This window comes from Diadema setosum, chromosome 5 (assembly GCF_964275005.1).
Source record: "Diadema setosum chromosome 5, eeDiaSeto1, whole genome shotgun sequence".
Lineage (NCBI taxonomy): Eukaryota > Metazoa > Echinodermata > Echinoidea > Diadematoida > Diadematidae > Diadema > Diadema setosum.
The window spans coordinates 3,585,256-3,605,922 of record NC_092689.1 but is presented as its reverse complement, the minus strand read 5'-3'; the positions used below and the strand labels follow the sequence as shown (position 1 = coordinate 3,605,922).

Here is a 20,667-nt window from a genome sequence, read left to right as displayed (position 1 = left end):
AAGTGATAAATATTTAATGAGCTGCAAAGCTTCTTGGGCCCCGGAGGCTGATCAACCCTTTTTCATACTACCTGCTAGTCTTATGCAAGTCTTTGCCACAAAGGTAACCATGACAACCATATGTCTGGTCTGAGCAGAGGTTTTCACATGTAAACTAATAACTAATTGTATGCAAAGGGCACTGCAGTGCTCTCAGGCAGATGAGAGTCAGTGGTGAATGCAAGGGTGTGAAACAGCAGATGCAGTATGGGATAAAATATTCACCACAAGCCTTGGGATCTAATCTAAGTACAGTCCGACCTCTCCTATCCGGTCTCCCTCGGATGTGACCTCGAAGTGACTTTGAAAAAAAAAATCTAATAATTACGGGGAAAAGGGAGATTTTAAACTCATACCAAAATTCCTACACAAACTCACATGAATTGCATATTATTTCCAACATAATTACAATATGTTCACATCTAACTTTCATCTAAATAACATGCACCCTGATATTTACTATCCCCACATCACCACAAGAACATGAACAGAAAACTTTTCATTAAATCAGGGCATGGTACAGGCGATCGTTCTTCGGCAGCTGCGTGTATTGAACATTGAGTCTCCCATATCCGGCCAAATCCCTTTTATCTGGATTACTGCCAGTCCCGACATGTCCGCATGGGAGAGGTTGGACTGTACCATCAATAACACATTATCCCAGTACCGTATGTGTGCTCTTACTTTAAAAACATTTTCATGTCCATCTCATCTCATCATCTTTTGTATGCTGTGTCTTTTCTTACTTAAGCTGAAGAGTTATCCAATGATTCTGCCAGCGAGGATGATTCTCATGAATATTTTGGTTGGTACAGACATCTTTTCATTTCTCTGCCTCTTGTATTTCTCTCCCATGTTTCCTTGTCCCTTCATTGATTTGATATATTCCATTTCATTATTATATACATAATTTGTGTTACCATATATACTAATCATGAGAGATATATAACCTTTTAATGTTGTTAATATTGTAGTCATTCTAAATTTCTGTCGGTATTGAATCAACATGCAACATCCACGTATATTCAAGTTTATTGCTTTCAGTGAGTGGGGTTGGCATCTTCATGTATCGTAAAATTAGTTAGCCTCAGTAATACAGTATACTAGGTGTATAGATATTTAAAATATATCTTAATATTATTTTGGTTTATTTGGAAATGAACTAAACAGAGACCCATATGCTTTATTGAAATGGCATGTCACTTACTAATTTTTTTTTTTTTTAAGTTATGGTTACAAAAATCTTATATGTGTTTAAAATTATACTATGTTATATCAAGTGAAGAGGTCCCTATTTGAAACAAATAACTTTAAAGAGAAATGCAGTCCGTTGTTTCATTGTGTTGTGAAAATTATGTATGACAATATTGGCATAAAATATATCTAGTTTATTCCTTTGATTTCTAGAACTTTTAGATGAAATGCTTGAAGATTTAAAGACTACTAAGGAATATCTCTTTACAGGGATCCTTTGTTAAAATCATAATGTGAAGAGATTTTCTTCTTATTGCTTTGAATACAAAAATTAGTAATGTTAAAAGGATCACATTTTATTCCTTTTTCTTTTAAACTTCAAAATTTTGAAGTCTACAGAAGGACTATCATTGTAATGATTTCATTTGGTACTTCATGAATAAGATATCAAAATGTATGATAGGCAGTGCATGTTTATCAATTGCATGTTTGAGCAATTGTATTTACATTAGTCTGGGCTAGCAAGGAAATAAATGAGATGAAGGTTAGTAGACATAGAAGGCCGCCCTCCCTGTAGAACAGACAAGCATACCTCCTGTGTTATTTCATGCAATCCGATTGTTTGAGTCATTGTGCTTGCGCACTGATCTGTTGACATACAAGTGTACATGTATGCTTTCATGCCTGAGTTCACGTACATTGTATACCAGTACTATTCATATGATCTGTCATCCATTTTGCCTTTTGCAGTACTTTATGACAATGTGATCAGAGACAAAGGAAAACATGGAACGAGGGAAGAAAATGGTGAGGATTTTACTTCCATTGTTAAACATTTTGCGAGTCTTGTCAATATTGTGGTATTTGTCTGTATGTCAGTACAGCTTGTGTTTTGCATGTAAAGAGTCTCCCCTATTGCAAAATGCCATTTAGTTGAAATCTGTAAACAGGAATGGCTTTATTGTATTTTTTTTAATGTGTGTGTGTGTGTGTGTGTGTGTATGTGTGTCAACAGTAAGCTATACTGATTACATTGTATTTTGTTTTCCTTTCAGTTAAACTGAGGAGTGATATTTTGTATGTACTGGTCATTTGTCTGTTTTAAAAATCTGCTTTCTTTCGTCTTGAAAAAAATTCCAGTTGGTAATGTTGCCATGTGCCGTTGTTTGTGTGTTTGTTTTTAAATATTTTTTTTTGTTTGCCTTGTGGCAAAGAGAAAAGTCCTTCCATTGTGTCCCCGCACCTAAACTGTGAACAAATGCAGTGTATCATTTGTGTAGAGGCAGGGTCAAACTTGTTTCAATGACCTCCTATAACATGCGTGCTCATATATATCTGACTCCATGAAGTATCCATCGTCAGTGCATGAATTGTATACCCAATATAGGTAGACATCATGCCCGCATGTTTTGGTGATTATAGGAAATATATGCAAACAAACGATAGCTACCAGTGTTTATATAAAGTAATTGCAGACAAGCAGGAATAATTTAATCTATTTGCAATATTCCAGATCAGACATCTCATATAGGTATTTACGGACAAATTTACATTTCATTATATTTTTGTGGAGACTTCAAGTCTGATGAATGGTCCATCAGAATTTCCTCAAGACAGTAGTATATGATTCACACTTGATCCCCCCCCCCCCCCCCAATTGTAGATGACCCAGTGTATGACAACAGGGGCTTCCAGCCCAAACCCAAGCCTCAGCTTCCAAAGAGAAAGAGCGGGGACTACGCCAAGCCGTACGACCACCTCAAGCGAGAGAGTCACCCCTACGAATATGCTGGAGGTATGTTGTCGGAGCTGTTCTCCGTTGGGACTGGTTTTTATAGGTTTTTCCATCATATTCACATGCCCTCGTTTAATCTATTCTATCATATGTTTTCTGTCATCAGAATTTCCATACCCTATATGAAGACAAGAGAAAAAGTGCCCATTATGAAAAAACAAACAAACAAGCATACCACTTTACTGCTTATTTGCTTTGATTATATACAATGTACTTAATTTGTTTGCAATGGCATTCTGATTGAAGGGAAAATTTCGTCAGTGCTAGGATATCTTTTGAACTTGTATTCAAAAGTCACTGTCTACATGGCAGTAGAAAATTCAGCTGTATAGCCATCTACTCCTGGTATCAAATCAGTGTGATATTTTTGGGTATGAAATGAAATTTCAGTGGAATTCTCTAAACATTCTGTTTCCCTTTTCCGTCATTTCCTTTCTCCTGGCAAAAAGTAGTGTGTACATCTTTGATTGTGGGGCTTTGGAACTAGGCTTGAGGTTGAGATTTAGATTTAGGGATATGGGTCGTATTCAGGATTTTGATCTGGGCTGTGCCGAGATAAGCTTTGGTCTTGAGACATTTTTGGTGTGCTGTCTCTTATAGACAAGATCTTGAGCCTACCAAATGAGATGAGAGCAAATTTCAGGAAAATTTCAGGTCTATTCTGAGAGAATTCAGGGAAGGCGTGTCATGACAGACATAAGTGGAACTTGATATTTTCTCAAGCAGGGTTTCATAACATGTTTTCAAACCTTCCTGTATTGCAGTTTACAAACAAGGCTCATGTTCTTGATAATTACTTCAGAGGAAAATGTTACAAAGACTACGAAGTTGTTGATTTTTAGGTCTCACTTCTTTCCTTTAGTGGGGTCGTTTGTCGGGAATACTCCGCCGCCTCTCCCGCCGATGAGGAAAAACGAAACCGCGGCAGACGACATGGGCGAACCGATTTACGGTGGATTCGGTGAGGGAGAATACACAGAGCTCATCCGACCAGGTACGTCCCCGTGAGGAGCCATACTAGTCTAAAGATTCTTTGCCTCTTTAACCTTCTTTAAACCAGCATTCTTACATGTGAGGATTCCTGAGTTACAGTGTCAGCTTTGGGGAAGAGGACAGGGAATTCTCGATACCGCCATTGCACAGAAAACTTCTGCGCATGCTAAAGAGCTCAGTCACAGGTGCATTGTGGGATTCCTCCGTTCCACTGCCACTTCCGGTTGTCTTGTATGCACCGCAGTTCCCATATGATTCAATATAGTTATTTGTCTGCTTTTCTGTTGTTACCCTTTTTTTTTTCTTGGCTAAAATTCAGCTTAAAAGAGTTGAAAGTTTCTAAATCTTACTGATTTGCGGTCAATAGGGTCATGGTTCACTACTGCAAGGCTTCAATGTGCTGGGCACATGATGGAAAGCGATGAAATCTTCAACAAAACATACCCCTGGATAGAGACAGAGCGTGATCTTAGTGCATGTGCAACCCAAACCGGGGCAAGTTTGTCCTCTAAGCTATCCTATATTGCATCTGAAACACTGCTTTGTGCATGGCACTTGGGTATTGGTGATACCAAGAATTTTTTGAAGTTTGAAATGAACACAGTCAAACAAAACTAAGAAGTTTTAAAGACCCAGTAGCATTGGGAGACATGAGACATGGATGTCCTGAGTGAAACAATCTTCATTCACTGCCCACTGGGGCAAACCACAAACAGCGAATATGTGCATCGCAGTAAATACTCAACGGGGATGGTCGACTCCATTCAAGATTCTGAGGATGTGTGTGTACTTACGAAGAGATTAGTGATAAAGCTGCACACAACTCGTTATGGGGATTTTCGACTGTATTCAAGCTGGGCCTGCCTTCCTACTTCATGGTAGCCCCACACTACTGCGTCTTCATATCTAGATTTTAGTTTCAGTCTGATGATAGCATGTGATGTGGATGTGGTGAGATCAGCATTAATTAATAAATACTCACTATCAGTACTCCTGCATATACTGTATACGCCGAATATTTCGTGAGGTTTTTATTTTCACAAATTTCGCGAGTCGGGTGTTAAAGACACACGAAAATATTGACTCTGTGGATGTGACGTACGTATGTACATTTCTCCATTCAGTACAGGACTCCATGATCGCAAATTTAACCACTCGCGAAATCGTCGGGGACTCCCAATTCGCGAAAGTTTAGACTCGTGAAATATATGGTGTATACAGTACGCTATTAGGTGTCACATTGACAAATGCTAAGATGATATCTTTGAAACCTTTTACAGGTTACGCATTTAAACACGTTCTACAACCGTGCTTCATGTTTGAGATGAGATGGATAAATGTTATAGCAGCACTGTGAATTTGGTTCTCAAATTGTCTTGCAATTTTCAATGTGGACCCAAAACATCTTCCCTTGTATGTTTCAGGAGGGTCATCTAAAGTTCGTCGAGCCGACACCAACATCGTCGCCATCAAGTTTGACAAGCTGGTGCAGTCGGAGAACTCCGAGACGGGATCGCCGGTCTTGTGCGGGAACTGCGGGGCAGCCATGTCACATCTCAGCTCAGTCTCACAGCTGTACAGTGGAAAGGTGAATATTGATCGCTTGTATGTTTGAGTCAAATCTGTAGTAACCAATGACTGCCTGTCTGTAAACATTGTCTATGATGTTCAATGATGGTGGCTTAAAACATTTAAGCTGGATCTACGTGATTTTCTACTGAAAACAAAGATGAGCAATTTATACCGACTTCTTTGATGAGTCACTAAAATAGACAGTGGCTGAGGAACATAAAAAACACCTGAGAAATATTTACCCTTTTCTAATGGGATTCAGTCTACAATGTTCTTACTATTGGAAAGTGCTATACTCTGTAGTCAAAATGGTGACATTTGTGGAAATTTACCATTTCAGATTATGACAATGGAAAGCTCAGTTGGAGATGTAGACAGTGCCAAACAAACGAAGACTACATAAGTCAAGTGTGGCTTGCCTGAAACAGTGTGTGAAGTGAAAGAATAACTGTCACATTTGATTAAAAAAAAGTTGGAAAAATAGATATGAATGGCAAACAAAAGTACAATGATTAGTCTTTTGTGAAGAATGACGCTAACATTGTGACAATTCATCTCCATCTTATGAATTGAGACATACCATGATTTTGTGTGTGTGTGTGTGTGTGTGTGTGTGTGTGTGATGATTGTGTATTAGAGCCTGGACTGTCCTGTATTGCTATTGTAAACGAAGCAGAGAACATGAAAATTGGTTACGAATGGCGCAGGGTTAAAATGTGTCATGTTTGTACATCAATTTTGTGCACTTTTCTGTGAATACTTGTCCTGTTCTTTGAATAGATATCTGCAGTGGTATCAATTGGTGGATGTGACATGTTTCTAAGACGTTTAATGCTTTGCATATAACTCCTATACTCATACAGTTTTGCCTGTTTTTGGACATATGCCTGAATGTGTGATATACAGTTTAAGAGCTAGTCATTAGTGATGCACAATAATGTTCAATTTTTGATGCATTTTTCTTTTGTTTCTTTTTGCAGTTCTGGGTCTGTGAATTTTGTGAGTTTGAAAATCCAGTGTCTGACAAAATCCAGGTTCCAAGCACAGAGGACAACACATTCCTTTTGGGTCAAGGGTCAGGGGGCGGGGCTGATACACTGGTCATCTTCTGTGTGGACGTCTCGGGAAGCATGGCAGTCACTACAGAGGTAAGCCTCAAGGTAGTGTTTGTTTGATCTATGGTCTTTGCCAGGGAGTAGATTATGAATGTTTAGATGTCAGTAAATCCAGCTATCTTTAATCTTTGGTTGTATGATGTTGCTTAATGTTTTCTTTTCTTAGCTGAAAGATAATCACTTTCAAACTTTCCAGAGAGAATATTTTTCTACGGCATTTATTTTGAGATGACTGCCTTGATGGCATAACAATCCTTCATAAGTTTTGGTAATTTTGTCAGAAAAACAGGAGAGGAGTTTTTCACGTACATTTCAATAAAGTAGCAAGGTTTGAATATGTGTGTCTAGTTTTAATAACATTCATGATTGAACTCACCTGCTAATAATGTACTCTCATCCAAAACTGTGATGGTGTTCTGTCTAGGTGTCTGGGGATGTTAAGAGGCTCCCAAATGACGAGCGTGCAGCTATGCAAGCTTACCAAGACGAGCTGGACGCAGCTGAGCAGCGTTCCCGCCAGGCCCAACAGGAGGCATACCACGCCCAGATGGTGGCCACCTACCAGGGGGCCATTGAGGAGCAGGCCCAGGCCCTGGCCCAGTTCAGCCTCTCTAGGACCCAGTCCCAGATGGTACCACCACCACCCCAGGGCGTCCCACCAGGGGTTCAGGTCACACCCTCTGCCCCCTTCATGACTGTCCGCGCACCGCCGCCAGCCAGGCAGTCAGTTGCTAACAGTGTGGCTCCGGGCAGCGGCTCGGGCCGGGTGGTGGATGTGGACGTGAGGTATGTGCCAAGTCCCGTCAGACAGCCCCAAGCTGTCATTCCACAGCCCACCATCCAGCCCCAAGCTGTCATTCTGCAGCCCACCATCCAGCCCCAAGCCTTTACCCCACAGCCCACCATCCAGCCCCAAGCCTTTACCCCACAGCCCACCATCCAGCCCCAAGCCTTTACCCCACAGCCCACCACCCAGCCCCAAGTCTTTACCCCACAGCCCACCATCCAGCCCCAAGCCTTTGTTGCACAGCCCCCGACCCAACCTCAAGCCGTGACCCCTCAGCCAACGACCCAGCCTCCGCCACCAAGACAGAATGTTTGCTATGTCTCACGTTTGCAGGTGAGTGGATTGCCACAAAAAAACTTCACACTATACACAGCTGACAAGTAATATGACCTCCTAGAATATAATAATTGGGTTGTATTGCCACTGGTGTAGCCCATCTTTACTGTCCTGAAAACTCTCGAAAATAACTTTACGTCCATATTGAATTTGTTTGTTTGAAAAGATGTCATTTAATTATCATGCATGCTACATTTCAGCTGAATATGAGACATACGTCCTTCTGCTGCTAAGAGCTTTGTATTCTCCTTTACATTTGACTGCACAGAAATGGAGGTGAACCTAGACTGAATCCGTCCTTTACCACCATAATCTTCATCAAATTTTTTTTTTTTTTTGTCACTCTGGTACTGATATTCTATAGAATAATGCTTGATAAACGAGAAGTAATCTATTTTAAAGCCAAGAGTCTTCTCATCTTATGTGTTGGAAGAATTTAAAGTATTTTGGACAAAATCTTTTTGTTGTTACTGCAGCAGTCACAGAGCTTTTAATATAAAATGCAATTATTTCATGAAACAGGCTCCCAAGACAGAGATGCAAACTTCTTGATGTATGAGTGATCAGAGAGAAATATGGCTGTATATGAGAATTTACTGTGTAATACCTTGCATGCAAATGACACAATGTTATTTTTCATATTTGGTGATAAATGACTCTTCTAAGGACTGAGGGATCACCATTGCACACATAAAAATAAGAACAAAAGGAACACATTTAATTCCTGGGATATTTTTTTCCCTCCTGGTACTTTTTGTTGTTTTGATTTTATTTCATCTTATTTTATTCTCTTCTATACTATTTTACATGTATCTTATTTTAATTTGTTTTATTTCATTTTATTGGGTTCAAATAGTATTGTCTGAAGATCTGTAATCGAAGTGATCTTTTTATCGCTCTTGTTTTAACAGTCGATGCAGACTGCCATCCAGCAACAGGTGGCCAAGCTAGTGGAGGAGTCCAGTATGAAGAGAGTGGGCTTGGTGGCTTTCAACAACAATGTAAGCCCAGATAGGGGCAAACCAATCATCTGATAGTAGTAAAAACCAGCGATGTTATTCTGTAGATTTAAATCTGATTTCAGATTTTGTTTTTCTCAAGTCTGTACACATTTTGCTATTTTTATGTATCAAAATCACCTGAAAATTTTTTGGATTTCTGATTTTTTTCAAAAAACCTCAATATTATCCCAAAAAATAGTGAGCTGTGTAGCCCCTGGCAATAGAGGAGAAGTATGATAAATTTGAATGGAGTTTAGTTGAGTTTGGATTTGTATGACAGATAGCTACAAAGTCAACAATTAGATGCCTATGATGCAAGCAATCAGGGAAACTGCCTTAGTCTAGGGAATTGATATGCATGGAATATAATTAGTGATATGATTTTGATTTTGATGATGATGATATTAATAATGATAACAACTAAAGCCAATGCAAGCTCACACAATTAAGTGGAATGTTTTGTATTTGAACATCATATTTTTATCTTGCGCATTTTGTTGTTGTTATTCAAATTAATGAAATTCTTTCGCCGAGTTTTCTATTGCAATTTATTGACAAATTGCCCTACATCGATGTAAATATGTAAGCACCAAATTGATCCGTGTTTTAGTAGTGGCGGTGATAAAATGGTTTGTTGTTTGTGTTGTTTGTTAGGTGACAGTCATTGGAGATGGAAGTCTTGACCCAGTGCCTCTAGAGGGTGCCGGACTGACAGACAAGGATAGCTTGATTAGTCTGGGGGAGAATTTCCCTCTCCCGGGTCACATCGTCGAGGTCCACCGCTGCCTCACGGAGAAAATATACGGGTGAGATGAAAGCCATTTCTGAATGTTCAGACAGCCATTGAGTTTGTGTCGCTTAGATTGGTCGTAAGCAATGTTTGTCAGTAGTAACTTCATCATTAGATGATACTTTTTGTTTCCGCTGACATTGCCAATTTGATTTGATGGCAAGTGACTCTGATTAATTTCAGCAGGTGGCCTGTAGAATTAATCAGAATAGTGTTGAGTGAATGGAATGAAGAGTGAGCATCAGATATGTTTTCCTTCCAGCATGATATATCAATGAAGAAAAGAAAAAAGAATTGGTGGTCAGTAGTTTTCTTAATGACTGTCCAAGGGTATTGGCTGATGACAAATCTACATCTATGGTCACTAATCCTATTTTCTCTCCCTACCAGATTTGTCCTTTACTGGCAGTGAATGCCATTCTTTGTTTGATGAAGTGTACCAAATCCTGAAAGAGCCCTTCAAACAGAAAAATGGCTTTAATGTCTGTCAGTATTATTTGTAAAAAAACATCTGAATGTTTGTCAGTATCATTTGTAAAAAACATCTGAAAATGTGAAGGAATGAGAATATTTGACATTTTTGTATTTTTTGAACTTGTGATCCTTTTCCTCTACCCCTCAAGTTGGTCTCTTCTAAAATGCCATTCTCTATTTGCCCCCCCCCCCCCCCCGCCCTCTTCCCCCTACCAGCCTGACAGAGAGTGGTCAGACAGCTCTGGGCCCCGCCCTCCTCATTGCCATCTCCATGGCAGCACAGAAACCTGGGTCAAAGGTCATCATGTGCACCGACGGGATGGCCAACGTCGGTCTGGGCTCCCTTCATGACATGAGCGAGGATGCTGCGTACGAAGCAGCGGCAACCTTCTACGACGAGGTCGGCGACTTTGCCCAGAATGCCGGGTAGGAAAATGGTTTTGTCTTTCATGTAAAAAATCGAAAAATTTTTTGCAAAGACTGGTAAGTGAAAAAGCATGTATGCTGCCTTCACCTTGTTGATGTCTCCAGACCTGTCCCTGGAGACCACTCATAGTACAAATGAATTTGGATATATGGAAAACACATCATGTACATGTGATTTGTGAAGGAGAATTAGAATTAGAATTTAGTGTAGTATGATTTGTGCATATTTGTGCTAATGTAAATAAGTACATGTAAATGCTCACAAGTGCTGCATTCAAAATTATTGCAACTGAACTCAAGTTACTTTAGTAACTACTGTCTACTTCAGCTATTATATACAAATAATGCACTTTGGAGAATAGTGATTACTAACTGTCTATTCAACTCATAAAATCTGTGGTAGATTCTAAATATCACATTGTTTGGTTGAGTCTACTGTAGACTTATAACTGTTTTATTACTCTGAAGTGGTCATGATGTGTTGATTCCAATGGGAATGAACTTGTTTTCTGTACACTTCCATAAAACTTTACGATGTGTTTGTATGTGTTCTTGATTTTTCAAAAAGAGAGCTTGCGTGCTATGCTTTCTTTCCTTTTCCATAAAACCTCCCAGCGTGTGCGTGTCTGTACTCACACTGGAAGGGGAGGACTGCAGGGCGATTGAACTCGGCAGCGTGGCCGACAAGACGAGAGGACAGGTGAGTTAGTGAATGTAGGAATTTTAGGACAGCTTGTTTTCCATTTGAGATGAGGTAGTTGTTAAAGAGTGACAGTGATAAAGTGCTGATGTGGAATTTTAATGACTTCGCAATGAGACAAGGGCACAGGTGAATAAGACAAAGTATTTGTTGGTATTCACAATTACACACTAGCTGTTTAATGCATAAGGAATTGCTTAAAATTCAACTGAATAAGTTACAGCTAAATGTGGACAGACCATTGTTATTGTTTTACTGTCTGCTTCATCTAGGCTTTTACAATTATGAAGGGTGGGGTAAGCTACTCTATCGAAAAAGAGAGAAAAAAATGATAATGGCCTCTCCCCAATACCCACACCCCTGTTCTCTGTTTCATCAGTAGAAAGAGGGAGTACCTTGGATGATTTTGTTTCTCCAGATTTCAGAATCTGCTCATTCTTAACTTCTCATGAACTTCCCAGTGCTATACATTTTTGTGTGAGTGTGTGTTTTGTTTCACAATGGATTAATGAAAAATGTTCGTTTGGGAATAAAGATCTGACTTATCAATTCTAATTGTCCATAGTACTTTCTTTCTGATAAAGAAAAACCAGTGATCCTTTTACCAATCATGGTCTGAGACTAGGGACACTGCAAATAAAATATTGCTTTAATACTATGTCATGCGTTAATGCAGTGTTTGGTATATGTGGTGTGATATCGAGTCTGTGTTCTTCATGTAGTTTCTTCATTTTCTCGTTCGTGTGTGAATAGGTGAGCATTGTTCATCCAAACGACCTCAACCAACAGTTTGCAGAAATCCTCAGTGACCCCGTCTTGGCAACGAACGTCTCAGCCAAGATGGTTCTCCACAGAGGACTGTAAGTATCGCGCAGAACCACTCAGGGGCAAGTGACCCTTTCTCTATAAATTATCGGTTTTTAATTTTGCTTTTGGTAACATGCATGTGACAGTGGTGATTGTTTAAAATCATTTTTCTGTCTAAACATTACTTGTCAGGAAGACTGGTGATGTGATGATGCATAGCAGAGTGAAATTGCAAAACTATAGGCCTAGAGTCTCAAAGTTTGATGTCAGAGCCATTCATCGCCATGGAAACTGGTTCTAAACAACCTCACCTGACCCAAGTGGTTAAGCACACACCTGGGTCCCGTTTCCAGTAGTTTATGATAACTGTCGTAACTTGAAGTGACACTATCACTCCCATACTCCATTGAATGATTATTTCTCCCCCCTCCCCCCCCCCCCCCCCCCCACAGGTTCCTACGTGACAGTGACAATGCGGACAACCCTTCGAGTCAGGCCACACATTTGGTTGGGTTGGTTACCGAGGACTCAGAAACGACCTTTGAGTTTGGTGTGAGGAAAAAGGAAGGTGAGTGACCTCTGAGCCCCTCTACTAAGAAGAGGTTGCAATTGATCCAAGGTCTGTCCAGTATGAAGTAAGCCACTAAATTCTGAGTAGTATTAACTTAAAAGTTGCTTTCAACTTGTGTTACTCGGAAGCCATCTTTCTTATGAAGACCAAAGGAACCATTGCATATTATCTTTGTGACATAACATATTATATCTGAGTGTGGAATTGATGTTTTGCTGTAGTAAAACACAAAAATTGAAATTTTTTTCTGTGCACATTCCGCATGATTAGTCTCGCTTCTGTAAGTTGTTTTCACATAGCTTACAAAAGCCAATCTGCATTTCCTGCCTTTATACTTAATAAGTTAAGTGCATGTTATTTTTCATTGATAAAGTACAAAAAAAAAAGGAATTAAATGAATCAAGTCCAATGCCTATGTGTCAATAGATCGATAGATTAATTCATACATACAGTATGCTACCTACCAAGTTTTTTTCTTTGTTGTTTTTGTGTTTGTGCCTGAAAATGAGATAACAATCCTGCTCAATCATTAACACCATTTTTAAAGAGAAGTATAAATACTTGCGAGAGGATACCTAGTTTAACTTACATTTCATTGTTCAGGTATTCATGTGTATGCATGTGCAGTGGAACATAAACAGATTTCTAGTATGATAACAGAAAACTTATATCTGTTCATTAGAGATATTTCACAACAAAATTAAGCTTTGCAACTGATTGACAAATTGCCCTACATCGACGTACATAAGCACTGAATTGATCAGTGTTTTAGTAGTAGCCATGTTAAAAAATCAATTTGAATAATTACGCAGTACCCGCTGCATGCTATAAGGATTAGAACCAACACTTGCTGTCAGGCGGAAGCTCGGTGGTCTAGTGGAGATGACGCCTGTGTGGAGATCAGGAGGTTGTATGTTCGAATCCTGCTCGAGTATTGTACGCCCATGATATTTCATCATGCCTACTACTAAAACACTGATTAACCCGTTGAGGACGAGTCCCGAGTATACTCGGGCGGGTGTCTATGGGAAATGCGTGTTGTAGCAAACTCAGTCTGTCCTCAACAGGTTAATTCAGTGCTTTTTTACGTCGATGTAGGGCAATTCGTCCATCAGTTGCAATGAAAACATCTCGATGGAAGAACTTCATGAATTTGAAAAATTAAGCTTCAACCAGCCATTATATTTGACCGGCTAGCTTTGTCCACTGTCATTGCACAGAAAGCAAATACACACATATTTATGCTTAAACTCTGATTCTGACCACCCTCTCAGCACTAAACCTTGCGGCTTGGTCACTATACTAGAAAGTTCACATGGTTACTTTGGATGAAAGCAACCTAAAGTCTGAATTGAAGCACACTGATAATAAAAGTATTATCAGACTGTGGTTACCCTGCAAGGATTAAAAAAAATGAGCAGAGAGTAGTGTAAACCACAAGTCCTCCAAACAAAAGGACTGTAGCTAGAAGTTAGTACTGCCATTTGTAACCTCAAAAGCATCTCTGAGTCAAAAGGGACCTGAGCATTGTTTTGATCCTAGTAGAATCTTTGTCAGAGACAGTAGCATTTTGTATACAGCACAAGCATTCTACAGCAAGGGAATAAATGAGGTTGCCTTCAAAAGCCCTATTGCGCTATGCAAACTAGTCCATGCTAAAGATAAGTCAGACAAAGGTATAAAACCAAGAGTCATATTCCTTGCAGTGATTGTGGCAGGTCACTCAATGATGGATCAATAGAACACAAAAGGGCATTTAGACTGGACTAATCCCAGCCAATCAGCAGTTGCTGAGCATGCCATTGACACTGGCCATACCCTTTGGTGGGACTGTGTCCACATAATTGGCTCTGAAACATACTTTAGGTCAAGTAAAGTCAAAGAAGTGATCTGGATTAGGAAGACTAATCCTGCTCTGAATAGGGACTGTGGATACACATTGCACCTATCTATGTTGCAGTGATCCCACTGCATCACCAATCGGGCAGCAAAGGTGAAAATTTTGGTGGAAGCCTCTGATGCAAAGATTGATGGAAGCTTGATTTTGATATGATGGCTTTCTAGTAGAAAAAGTAGAAAAATGATTTGAGTTCTTTTCTCTCTTTCGACAGTGCTGTATGATAATTTTGGTGGTACCACGGTCACTCAGAGAGAAGAGGGTAAGTGTGCTTGTTCGTTGCAGTTGGTTCCAAAGTCATGAAAGTGTGTATGTTCAAGTTCGCAAACATTTCTTACTTCAGAATGGGCTGCAATTTGGTTGTGTATTCAAACAATTAATCATTTCAAGTCTCATGTAAGCAGTGTCTGATTTTTTGTTTCCATCTTGTTTTAAACTTGAGATTTAGCTAGCTCCATAGAGCTACCCAGTGTAGATGCTGAGGTCATGTTCTACCCATGTGGTTAATATACACTCCAGTAAATGTGTCTTTACTAAATAGTACACTGTGATAGGACCTCACTTCCCACTAACTGACCTAAAACTACCCAATATATTGCCAGCTTCAACTTCTGAAGTTGACAAACAAATGATAGCAATTTTGAAGGGGCTCATAAGGAAAGGGAAAAGCCCCACAAAATATGATGCTACACATAAGCTAGGGCATGAGGAGCAGAATAATGTACCCTTGTCACTTAGTTTAATCAAAGTTGGGTGTTACAGGTAGCTATAAGTGAAAAGAGTTCTCAGTTACCTTCCCTCTGTCCCTCCCCCTCCCTCATCCTGCAGAGGAGCCCGTCTACGAATCCGTGAACCAGACCATGATCGATGGCCTGGAACGTCTGCCGTTCCAGGTCCAGATCCGTTACACCGGTCGTGATGGCCTGGACTACCTGAGAATTCTGACTATGGACAGGCCCGTCACCAAGGACAGGAAGTTTGCCGAGCAGAGTGAGTTTGATGGGAGCAGTTATGGCAATGAGATGTGTTCTAACTAATACAATGAGTATACTGTTCAACATGATATTGAAATGAAAGATTTACATTTAAAGGAAACCAAAACCCAAAGAGAAATGTGGATTGAGTGAAAGCAGCAACATTAGTAGAACATATCAGTGAAAGTTTGAGGAAAATCGAACAATCGATGCAAAAGTCATGAATGAAAAATACACATTCCATCAACATGATACTGACATATGTTTATAAGGTTAGCAATTATTCCCCTTTCTTTCTGAAAACGGTTAGCCAAGTGCTCTTTCATTATGCTAGAAAAGTGAATTTTTGTGGCATTTTCTTTATATTTTCTTAATATTGTTGTCCACGCATGATGCCATAACCTCTAGTAGTCTCCTCATCCACCGGTTCCAACACCATAACTTTAAAAATCCATAACTTTTGCATCGATTGTCCAATTTTCCTCAAACTTTCACTGATGTGTTCTGCTAATGTTGCTGCCTTCACTCAGTCCACATTCCTCTTTGGGTTTTGGTTTCCTTTAAAATGCCTAATGCCTAAAGCCTTACATTTTCAGAGGGAAATTGTGTTCCTTTGGTAGTTCTAGCATGTGAAATACATGATATAGAGGTATAAATCGTGTATGATCAGAGCAAATGGAACAATGCATGGACATTTTCTCTATCACACATAACAGAAGACATCACACGAACTGTTTTTCATTTCTCCTCAGATGCTAATGTCGGTGTGATCGGAGCCCACGCTGCTCAGTCAGCGGCCAAGCTTGCCGTGGAGGGAGACTACACAAAAGCCAAGATCAACGCCATCGTCACTCAGAAACTGGTCGAAAGATGCACGTAAGACACAGTAACTTCTCTATTTTTTCTAAGGTTGCATACAAGGGTGTACTGTGTACCAGCAGAAGATGATCATTATGTATGCAAATGTATGCAGTTTACATTTCAACAACCCGAACTCCATAATGCATATTCTACAGGTATATGACCAAGATAACAAGTACCGGGTAATGTGCTTTCAGGGCACATTTAAGACTTCCATTAGTTTCTATCATTATGTTCAAGCATATAATACGGTCAGAAAAGCATACAAGCTGCATAATGAAAGATTGTGAAGATTTTTTGTTGTATCTTTATGTTTCTGCACCAACTTATTCACCTGCCGGATGAATTATTAGTTGCTATGGTAATCACATTTTGTCTCTAGGCAACCAGAGGAAGGAGAGCAGCAGGAGGGAGTCTACCAGACATTTTTGGCCAACATGGCACCAATCCACTCAGAAATTACAAGGGCACAGGAGGTACAATCCACATTTGTGCATACAGAACTATGACAATTAAGACAGAATTGCTGAAATTTGCCTAACAATATGTATAACAAGTCTTTAAAGGTCTGAGCACACTGCTGTAAGTGATTTCGATATCGCTATGAAAAAATAAGAGTCAGTGATCAGTGCGTGACTACTGTATAAGCTGTTATTTTCACGAATTTCGCGAATCACCGTTGGATCGTGAACTTAACAACACGTGAAAATGTCTCCATGCACTTTGTTAATAGAACATTAACGTAAGCGTCGCCGTCGATTCGCGAAAACAACATCTTGCAAAAATATGTGTGCGCGAAAATAACAGCATATACAGTATAACTATTTCTCTTATTTTTCTGCTCTTGCTGTATGCTGTAAGGTGCAATATTCTAAGCTTTGAGGCATATCAGCCAAATGTAAATGATGCTTGTTCTAATTCAGCAAGTGCTGTGATAATTAAACGGGGACTTGGTATGCCATAGCGCCATGGCTTTGTTAATATTGCTTACTTATGCATTGAAACGATGTGGTGTAACTGCTGCAAGTGTTTTCGACTAACATTTATATAACTTGTTGAACAGTTGAGTGTGATATGATGTAAGTCACTAACCATGCTCTGTGATTGTGAAGTCTGACATACTACATGGAGTTGCTTCGCATCTTAACTGCATGCACGATCAGTCTTCTTTGCTGTTGTTCTGAAACTAATCCATGAGTCATTTCACTTGCAGAGGTTGATATCTCCTTTTGTCAAATTGTTATACAAGTAAATAAAACTGACATTTGGGTGACAAAGAAAGTATTACATTGACCAGGCAGCACAATGAAACTGATAAAGATCTGATCTATTGAAAGTTGGAAAATCATCCCTTATGGCAAACCTGATCATAATGGAACCTCAAAATGACCGTCCTTGCATATGATTCAGTTCTCAGGTGTCTGACTTTTAAGAGTCATCTCTGATCAGATCAATTGATTTTCATTGTAGCCTTAATCTTGTACATTTTGATAGAATGCTTTCATTTGAAAAAAAAAATAATAAATTTTAAATTGCTTGTAGGGAAAGCTTCTCCCTCAAAAATTGAAGTAACAATGATCTTTTCTAACCCATTTTCTTGCCAACAGCGTGAAGTAGAAACGGGCCAGTATATGGAGGTAAAGCACTAACACTGCACTGTGCAACATGTTTTTTTTTTTTTTTTTTCTGTGGTCATCTATCTGTTTGTTCCTCTTCCTTTTTCCCTTATTTGCTGATGATCAATTTGTGTGTGTGTGTGTCATTATTAACTTTATCAAATTTATTTAAAGTTTGTGTGTATGCAGTCTGTATTAAGGCGTTTGGATACATTTTTCATTCATTCATTTTAGCCTTCTTACACTCCTTTTCCCTCTCTTTCTTTCTCTTTCTCTTTGCTTTATACACTGCTGATAATCATTTTCTTTGTTTGTGAACCCTTTTTTGCCTTTGCTGGGAAAAAGTATGTGGTTATATAATTCTGGTGAATAAAGTTTGCATTCAGCATTTCTCCCCATTTATAGGCCTACAATTCTTCTTGAAATGTGCCCAATCTATAATTGAAAGAGTTGATAAATCTGCTAAAGGGAGATTGTGATTATTCTGTCACACAGTAAGAAATAACATCTGCCTTGATTTAGTCATTTTTAAAACTATTCCATTGCAACATGTTGTACAGTGGACTCCCGTTATAACAAAGTCCTCGGGACCGGCAGTTTTCTTTCGTTATAACGAAATTTCGTTATAACCGAATGAATAAACAATAAAAATACATAGAGTTGATAATGTTGCGGCCCTAAATTTTATTTCGTTGTAACCGGAATTTCGTTATAACCGTGTTTGTTATAACGGGAGTGCACTGTACAGATTGATGATTTATCATGTTTAAATTATTACAGTGGTAAGCTTATTGCTCAGATTTTTATCATCAAGTCATTTTTGTGTGTTAATGATACGAGGTCTTTTCACTCCAGGGATGATATGCATATTACCGTAGAGACTTTTGGGTAAGCATGTCAAAGGTATAAAATTAATGTGCAAAATCTTCATATGCTCTTTCAGTATAAATCTTTGAGGGATGTACATATGAATGAACAAATAATCAACGCAACATACTCTCTCATCTTTCAGCTGGAGAAGTCGGCAAAGGGGAGAACATTGAGTCAGGGAGACAGTGAGTCAGACGACACGCATCTCATCGCTGAGACAACAAAGAAGAAAAAGATGAGCAAGAAGGTATACTCAGTTCTTCGTTGGTATTGTCACTTCTATTAATACTTTTTTTCTTCAAAATACTTGATACATTGATTGTTACTGTGTATTTTTGATGCAGCTAAGGAGCCGTGGGTAATGCAATTCTAAGCTTTTTGTTTGTTTGTGGCTGTTCAGAGTATTCACAGGAGAGCTAATGCTATGATTACAAAAAATTTGGTAAGCAGAGAGGTCATGCTCAAAGTTGAGTTTCGCATCTGTAGCCTGCAGAATACAGAAATGTTTGCATGCATTTGTACATGTATGCATTATAATTTTCACAAATTTTGCAAGAGTCAAGATTTGCAAACTTTGTATGCACACAGAAGTTATTGTCTACACTATATGCACTGAATGCCACTTACAATTCGCCAAACGAAAATTTCATCCCGCAAAAAATATCTTGCTTTACAATACTATGTACAAATTTATGCACTTGATTTCATGGCTGTGATTAATAGTGGATACATCACTCCTGTATGGATGGTAGGAACCTACAGACAGGCTTGTCCTTGGAAACATGTGGATCATTCTCTGCTCTCTCTCTCTCACCCCCCCCCCCCCCCCATCTACTCCTGTACACTAGCAGACTCACAACAGTAATATGCTGAATAGTAATCCTAAATAGTTGGATACTACATTGTTATTTAACAAATATACATGCTTACAAATCTATTTTGACTCTTCAAGGTATTCTGTATTTGACAGAAACATGCTAAATAAAGACTACTATCTCACCTGCAATTGGGGCTTGATGTGTCATGACCATCTGTAGTCCCACACATGTGTATTTATGTAGCAATGTACAAGTATGGGTGTCTGGTGTAACAAGATTTCATGACAGCAAGAACAAGGGAATTCTCACTATCCCGGTTATATGGACGGTTATGATGGAGTTTTCCTGTAGTAGTACCCAGTGGTAATTGCTCATAAGTCACATGCTTGAATTAAGCATTTTGATATTTTACTTGAAAAAGGAGCACTTGTTGACTGTGAATTGTTGTAATAATGATGACTAATCTGTCTTTTGTTGTTGTTTTTGTCTAACTCAAGATGAAGCAGCGCCGGCGCAACGTTTCGGATCGCCAGGCCAGCGTGTTTTACCGTATGAAGGGCGCCACCACGAAGATGTTCAACAAGCAGGGATACGACGTGGAAGTGGTCTAGACGTGGAGTGTTTTTACCAACCATGCACGTCATAATGACTGGTGATGGTGTGGGAAGGAGAGTGTGGTCATCATCCTTTGTTGACAGTCGATATTCCATGTGAGACTTACCCCAATTTCGTCACAATTGTTGGCTGTAAACAGCTTCCTTTGGCCCCATGGCACGTAACCAGTTGCCACAAACATGAGATAAAGTTGCCAAATGTTGATTCACTGATTTTTTTTTTAATTATTTTTCATTTTATTTTTTCATTTTTTTTAGGGGAGGGAATGCATTTTTATATTCTCCAGACTCTAAAGCTTTCCACTGATAATCAATCTGTCCCTTCTCAATTCAAAATAAAACCTTTCAAAGAAATGATAAGGTTGGTGGCCATCAATTAAATCTAATTTTGACAAAATAGGGTGAAAGTTTCAGTGG

General features: G+C 39.2%; 1 protein-coding gene across 1 annotated transcript in view; it reads left to right on the top strand.

The window, feature by feature from the left end:
- Window positions 1-20,303, top strand: part of LOC140228431 (uncharacterized) — a 33,276-nt gene extending 12,973 nt beyond the window's left edge. The window contains exons 5-23 of the mRNA XM_072308649.1: window positions 1,897-2,040; window positions 2,897-3,028; window positions 3,891-4,022; window positions 5,449-5,609; window positions 6,574-6,741; window positions 7,133-7,828; window positions 8,743-8,832; window positions 9,487-9,638; window positions 10,313-10,522; window positions 11,138-11,222; window positions 11,976-12,082; window positions 12,482-12,597; window positions 14,712-14,759; window positions 15,326-15,487; window positions 16,224-16,347; window positions 16,715-16,808; window positions 17,940-17,969; window positions 18,961-19,065; window positions 20,134-20,303. Coding sequence (XP_072164750.1) covers window positions 1,897-2,040; window positions 2,897-3,028; window positions 3,891-4,022; window positions 5,449-5,609; window positions 6,574-6,741; window positions 7,133-7,828; window positions 8,743-8,832; window positions 9,487-9,638; window positions 10,313-10,522; window positions 11,138-11,222; window positions 11,976-12,082; window positions 12,482-12,597; window positions 14,712-14,759; window positions 15,326-15,487; window positions 16,224-16,347; window positions 16,715-16,808; window positions 17,940-17,969; window positions 18,961-19,065; window positions 20,134-20,247 — 2,870 coding nt within the window. The 3' untranslated portion in view covers window positions 20,248-20,303. The remainder of the gene's footprint in view (window positions 1-1,896; window positions 2,041-2,896; window positions 3,029-3,890; window positions 4,023-5,448; window positions 5,610-6,573; window positions 6,742-7,132; window positions 7,829-8,742; window positions 8,833-9,486; window positions 9,639-10,312; window positions 10,523-11,137; window positions 11,223-11,975; window positions 12,083-12,481; window positions 12,598-14,711; window positions 14,760-15,325; window positions 15,488-16,223; window positions 16,348-16,714; window positions 16,809-17,939; window positions 17,970-18,960; window positions 19,066-20,133) is intronic.
- Window positions 20,304-20,667: the final 364 nt, after the last annotated feature.